Source organism: Artemia sp. Qi Xiang Cuo, chromosome 5 (genome assembly GCF_049724085.1).
Source record: "Artemia sp. Qi Xiang Cuo chromosome 5, ASM4972408v1, whole genome shotgun sequence".
NCBI lineage: Eukaryota > Metazoa > Arthropoda > Branchiopoda > Anostraca > Artemiidae > Artemia > Artemia sp. Qi Xiang Cuo.
Genome location: NC_142798.1, coordinates 11,937,434 through 11,944,323, shown reverse-complemented (window position 1 = coordinate 11,944,323; position 6,890 = coordinate 11,937,434). Strand labels below are relative to the sequence as shown.

Genomic DNA, 6,890 nt, shown 5'->3' with positions numbered 1-6,890 from the left:
GTATATTTACAACTTTTTTTTTCTTTTGTAGACCGACGTCTGACATGCTAGGCTGCTAGTACTAGAACTATATGCGAGCTCTGACTCGTTTGCATTCACAAAACAAACTAGTGCTTTTACGTTTTAAGAAATACGAAACGTGGAAAAATGGGTCGCTAAAAACGCATCCGGAATTTGTTTATATTCTTTTTTGTTACGTTTTTACGAGTTCAACAAACATGTCGAGGGGGTTCAAACCCCCTAACCCCCCCTGCCTCCCTGGCTACAGCCTTGGGTTCTGATTTTTTTTTAAATTGTAAGTGAGATTTGTTCGACATATTACGCTTATTACGACATATTTTACTGAACACATATGCTTGATAAAAATTTGAAAATATGGAATTAGTGGCAACTGTGAATGGGATGCCCTGTGATGGAAGTTCACAGAAATATAGGCTAGGACTAAGAAGTAAGAGTAATTACCTCCCGTGTACAAGATCTGGCACCGATATAAATTTATATGTTACCAGTTCGCCCCTTGTAATCGAGAACACGTCCACTAGACGTATATCAGGAGGTTTTCCCGTCTGAAGTATCTTAAAGTTTTTTTTTTTTTTTACTTAGTTTAAATAGCATTGAGCCAAGGACAAATCAAAACCGAGCACATTGTTTCCTTTATGTTATCCTGCTCTGATAACACGAACCTCAACACAACATACAAAAAAGAATTAAAAGGCATATAATACAAAAAAAAACCTAATTCTCTTCACAACAAAAATAATGGAAAAGGGCGAAGGGGTAGCCTAGGTGGCCTTGTATAACAGACAGGGGCAAATCTCCAGAATTTTTATCGGGGGGGGGGGCGCAAGAATGGTCCATATCCAGATAGTCAATGGGCATGGGATGGATTTTTTTCTCCCCCTTGCCTCCCCTCAAACGACGCCCCTGATAACAGATGAAAATCTCTTATGGATTGTTTAACCTTGACCTAGGTAATTTAGGAGAATTGGGAATAATATTTTTTTGTGTGTGTGTAACTTGCACAATGAGAACTGGAAGAAGGGGATTCAAGATTTACTATTTTTCTGTATTTTTATAGCACCGATTACATGTGGACAAGTTTTCTCCCCCACTCCCGCCCCAAAAAACTTGTGTACATGTCTGTTATCAGCTATTATAAGCTCTGCCTAATTAGTGTTGGGCGATATTCAATATCGATATTGATATATCAGAGCAAATATCGATATCGAATATCGAAACGAAAATATCGATATCGAAAACGATATTTGAACATATTTGACTATTTTCGGCCTTTTCTGCTACTGGTAAACGTCCTGCAGAAAAGATCCAACATAGAAAATTGTTTGGGAAGTGGGCGAGAAGAAGAACAATGATATATTTAATCCATTGACTCATACATGCTGATACACAGCATACTTACCTGTATCCATAAATTGGCATAGCCTGTTCTCAAACTAAGATACGTTTAGTCAGGAGGACTTCCAAATGTTGCTGAGAACCTCCAAAAGGTCTTGGCTGTATTAATGCCTTCTAAGCTGATAGGCCTTGCTCATATAAAAGAGAATTGGCTTTTTATGCTGAATCCAAATATATAGGATTCATTAAGTTTAATGTTCCCATCAAAAGATACGAGCCTGAGAAATTTGCATGATTTTTGGGAAAGGGGAGAAACCCCCCAAAAAGTCAAAGAATCTTAAAGAAAAGCGTACCATCAGATTCAGCATATCATGGAACCCTACTGTAAAGATTTTAACCTCCCGTCAGCATAAATGTAGAATTTGTATTTTTTGTCAGAATAAAAATCACGGATGCATGTTTAGTTATTCCTCTATCTTTTGCCAGCGTGATCGGATCAAATCAAAGGCCCAAGAATGTTGGGAAAGCTCCTTCTAAAGAAAATAACAGTTCTAGTTCCCTTTTAAGGTGACCCGAGATACTGGAGAGTCACTAGTCTCCCTCCAACGCCCTTTTTTCCCTGAAAATACCCGATCCCAATATTGAGATATTCATTTTCTTCACCCTAGTTAAAAGATCGAAAAAATGTTACCCGGAGATAACCTGATTCCCCGCAACCTGCGGAAAGGGCTTTAAGCTATGAATTCAGCTGTTGTTTACGTATAGTATTTTTTATTTGTAAGTAAACAGGCTTTTTTAGGGGAGGGGAATTTTCTGTGGGGGGAGTTTCCACAGTTAGAATTTCCCATGGACAGAGAAGGTTCCGGGGCTGAACTAACAAGGGGCAATTTTACACCGGAGAATTTGTCAGAACTCCAATACGAAATTCATCATAATATTTTTCTGCCGATTCAACTTTTAATGTAGAGATGTTCCGAGGAAAGTATTATGATCCCCCCCCATGGTGGCTGGGGGAACGGCTGTAAGTTATGTATTTTTTATGTTGTTGACATAGAGTTTCTATTATATCGAAGTAAACAGACATTTTTAGGGAGGAAAATTTTCTGCAAGGGGGTTTTCCACGGGAGAATTTTCCATGGGTAGGGAAGTTTCCAAAGATGAACTTATAAGGGGAAATATTACACAGGAGAATTTGCCAGAACTCTTTTATCAAATTTATGTTACTTTCTCTTTGCTGATTCAATTTAACATCTAGAGATGTTTCAGGAATATTATCTGGGATTAAAATGGAAAGAGGTTAAAAGTGCCTGGGATACTTTTTTGTGGGAGACAGGCAGGTTCCACGGGGAACATTATCCATGGGAAAGTTTTCAGTGGGAGTAATTCTTCATGGCGGAATTTTCCGCAGGAGATATACTCCACGTCAAAATTTTTCGCAGGAGAAATTCTTCATCAGAGGATTTTCCGTGGAAGAAACTTTCCATTCGGAGGATGGGATTTCAATGAAAAATTTCCTGTTGAAGGAGTTTTCCGGCATGATTTGAAAAAGATCAAAAATTAAATGAAAGACAAGTCTTTTTTTTCAAATGAAAATAGGCTTAAGAGAAATTTCTAGGCGAAATTGTCCACAAGAAAATATTTGGGTGGAATTTTCAGCAGGGACGGATTTGTAGTGATGATTTCCTGGTATTAAATGAAAACAACCAAAAATTAAATAAAAAAAAAAAATTTCAACGGAAACTAGGGAGACATATTGAAACTTGAAATAAAAAGAAATCCTTCCGTATGCGAGGGGAGTTATCCCCTCCTTTAAAGAGCTCCAATTGTTTAAAAACAAATTCTGAAACACAGCGGCTATTTAATTAGAATAAGAAGTTTGTTTTAAAAACACCAGAAAAAACATATATGAAGGGTATTCCTCTCATATAAGGAATAATTTCTGTTCGTTTTAAGTTTTAATGCTGAACCTTACTTTCATTTGAAAAAACCTGTTTTCTTCTTTTTTTTTATTTAATCACTGAAAGGTAGAACAAATGCTCAAGTAAAAAACATTGACATGTTACTGAGTTTGAATAGCCAGAAGTAGCCAGTAGGTTACCTTTCTTTCCCTTGAGCCCGAGTAATTTAAAGTCTATATATCCCTGATATTCACTTTTGTAATCGAATTTTGCTTTTATTGCTTGATTTTCTATTATTCAAAGTTTAAAAAAATTGTGCAAAATATACTTTTATTATAATTGTTGGTACTTTTCAATCAGCCAGTGCACACTCGAGAATTTGGATCTACAGGTACGGGGTAAAAACAACTGCTATGGTTGGGAAATAGATAGTATATATATTATTTGGGCTGTATATTTGCACACTAGGGGGATGGTGGGGTGGGGGTTAAGTATAGCGGGGCTGCATGCAATAAGTAACCTAACCTAAATAAACCAAAATACCAACTAAATATTTATTAAAACATAGCTACAATGTAGTTTTCCACTGAATCGAAGCTAATTGTCTCGGTATACAAACAGCAATAAACCGGTTGTTGCATGATTTTATAGATTCAGAATCTCGAGTGTGCGGTGGCTAAGAGATAAGTACCCATATATTTTTTAACTTTGGCAAAGCCAAGAGTTACTCTGAATGAAAACTGATCAGAAATATCGAAATCGATATATCGATTATCGAATATCGAAAGTAAAAATATCGATATTTCGATATATCGTTTGATCAAATTATCGCCCAACACTATGCCTAATGATAACCACAAAAATGTTTGGACTGATGCCCAATCTCAAGCTAAACCCTTGATTTCTGAATTAGCCTAATGCAAAGCAATGCGAAGAGCATTTAAACGTCGATTATACGTTACACATGTTGCTGAGGGATAAACAGCAATCCAGTTCGCTTTGGAATTTTTGGTGAACAAAATGGGTTCTTATTATGAACAAATAAATCAGGATAAAGACAGGGGCACATCACCATATTCAAAGCTAGAGGAACAGTTATGGAAGGATCCTCAATTTGCAGACGTATTAAGGGTTCTTAGAAATATTACTGAAAGGACAAATTCAACAAAAGTTCTAGGAAATGGTAAGTTCTAGTCTCAATATAAAAGGTGCTTAAACTTGAAAATCCAGTCTAACTTGTAGTTAGCACACATAGCAACACAGCTAGGAATAAAGGGATTGTTGTAGGGATTACTAGTGGCTCCAGGAATTCTAGAAGGAGGCTGGCTGGAACTTCGATCTTTTTCTTTTTTGCACAAATTTCCATAAATGCAAGAAAAAAAATAAAGAAGTTCCACTGCAAATACGTCAAGGAGTAATCAAGTCCAAGGTTAGTCTTACCTATCAAAAGTTACGCGCCTGAGAGAATTTGCCTTTTTTTCAAAAAAAGGGGGAAACAAACCCTAATAGTCATAGAACTTTAACGAATATCGCACCATCAGAGTCAGCGTATCAGAGAACCCTACTATAGAAGTTTCAAGCTCCTATCTGCAAAAATGTGGAATTTTGCATTTTTTGCCAGAAGAAAGATCACGGATGTGTGTTTATTTGTTTGTTTTTTTTTTCCAGGGATGATCGTATCGATCCAGTAGTCCTAGAATATTGCGAGAGGGCTCATTCGAACGGAAATTAAAAGTTCTAGTGCCCTTCATAAGTGACCAAAAAAATTGGAGGGCAACTTGGCCCCCTCCACGCTCATTTTTTTCACGAAGTCACCAAATAAAAATTTTGAGACAGCCATTTTGTTCAGCATAGTCGAAAACCTAATTAATGTCTTTGAGGATGACTTAATCCCCCCAGTTCCCGGGGGAAGGGCTGCAAGTTATAAACTTTGCCCATTGTTTACATCACAGTTTATAGACAGTAAGCTTATCGCAGATCATTTCTGGTCTTCGTTCTCGGTGCGAACAAAAAGCTCCTCCCACTTATTTTTGCATTAGCGGGTTAGTCTGTTTTCGTCAATCACTGAGAAATGGTTACCAAGTGCATTATTCGTAATTGCGAAAGCAGAAAAAAACTTGGTGAGCCAGCAAGTGGTTTGCAAGTGTCCCATCTCACAGGTATTATTTAATTTATATACATATTATTAATTAATATATTTTTTATATTCCTTGGACTCAACTGTTTGGCCTATGTATGATTTTATAAAACCGGGGGCGGGGGGTTGATGAAATTTGTGAAAATAAGGAATTTTTTCTTCTTTTAATAACTGGTGGAGTAGGTGTGATGGTTTCAGGGGCAGATCCTGGATTTTTTTAGGGGGGGGGGGCAAAACAGGTTGATCCGATAAACTTGCGTTAGAAGCAATTTTAATTGACGCAAACTTGCGTTAATTAGGTAAATTACACAACTTGAGACTACGAGAGGGGGGAACCCCTCGCCCTCCCCTCTGAATCCACCACTGGATGGTTTATCATTTTTTTTTTCATGTCGTGATGTTTACGACATTTATTTTCTAGGTAAGACTACTTTCGTTTTAAATTAATGTTTTCGTATGAAATGGGCAGACCTTTCCTGAACTTTAAACAATAAACACCTCTGTTTGAAAATCTTTGCTCTTTGTGAATTTAGATAGCGATAAGGGCTCCTGATTGAGAACAATTTTAGGACTTGAGTTCTAATTATTGGTTGTTGTGGTAAAAGTTGCCACAATAGCCCTATCCAAGAAAATACCAAACGTCTGTTAAGAAGTGTTTTTCGTGAAATTCTTTTTTCGTAAAGGACATCACATATTTTAGTGGCAGATCCAAAATTTTACGGGGCTTTACGCTAGAAAAGCCTAGAAAATTTTACGGGGCTTTACGCTCCTCAGTACTACAGACAATAAAAATCAAACCAATATCAATAAACAGATGTGAAAAGTGGAAGTAACTATATTTAATTTAGCTGCAAGTCTACATTCATGCCCACCACGTAATTTCCCTTTGAAAAAAAATTGATAAAACTTTTAAAACTGAAATGTCAATGCAAAACATCAAATATCATAATCAAATGTCATCGCTTTATGGCATTGTTCAAATAAAACTTATTTTTAACTTGATTATCGTCGTAAATTTATTTTTTGTCTTTCTTTCCATTCTTAAACCAATGTTATATTTACCTTTTGCATTATTACAGCCCACTGTACATATATTAATATAAATTTATATGCAGTGTTACCGCCATACCAATTATTCTCCTTTCCTTTTTTATTCTTTAATAATAATTTCTGGTCGTTTTGAGTTTGAATTATTGTAGGCTTCTATTTCTACTGATCTTAAGTTTAATCTGGCCTTTACTTTTCTTAAAAAAAAACTTTCTTTTTCGTAAAGTTTTCGTAGTGTATATATATATATATATATATATATATATATATATATATATATATATATATATATATATATATATATATATATATATATATATATATATATATATATATATATATATATATATATATATATATATATATATATATATATATATATATATATCGGCGCGTACAAACAGCTCCTCTCATTTGATCTGCCATCAGCGGTCCAATTACCCTGGAACACG

General features: G+C 35.7%; 1 protein-coding gene across 1 annotated transcript in view; it reads left to right on the top strand.

Moving 5' to 3' along the window:
* The first annotated feature begins 4,242 nt into the window (after positions 1 to 4,242).
* LOC148951811 (uncharacterized) overlaps positions 4,243 to 6,890 on the top strand; it is a 66,766-nt gene continuing 64,118 nt past the window's right edge. The window contains exon 1 of the mRNA XM_089088727.1: positions 4,243 to 4,437. Coding sequence (XP_088944853.1) covers positions 4,275 to 4,437 — 163 coding nt within the window. The 5' untranslated portion in view covers positions 4,243 to 4,274. The remainder of the gene's footprint in view (positions 4,438 to 6,890) is intronic.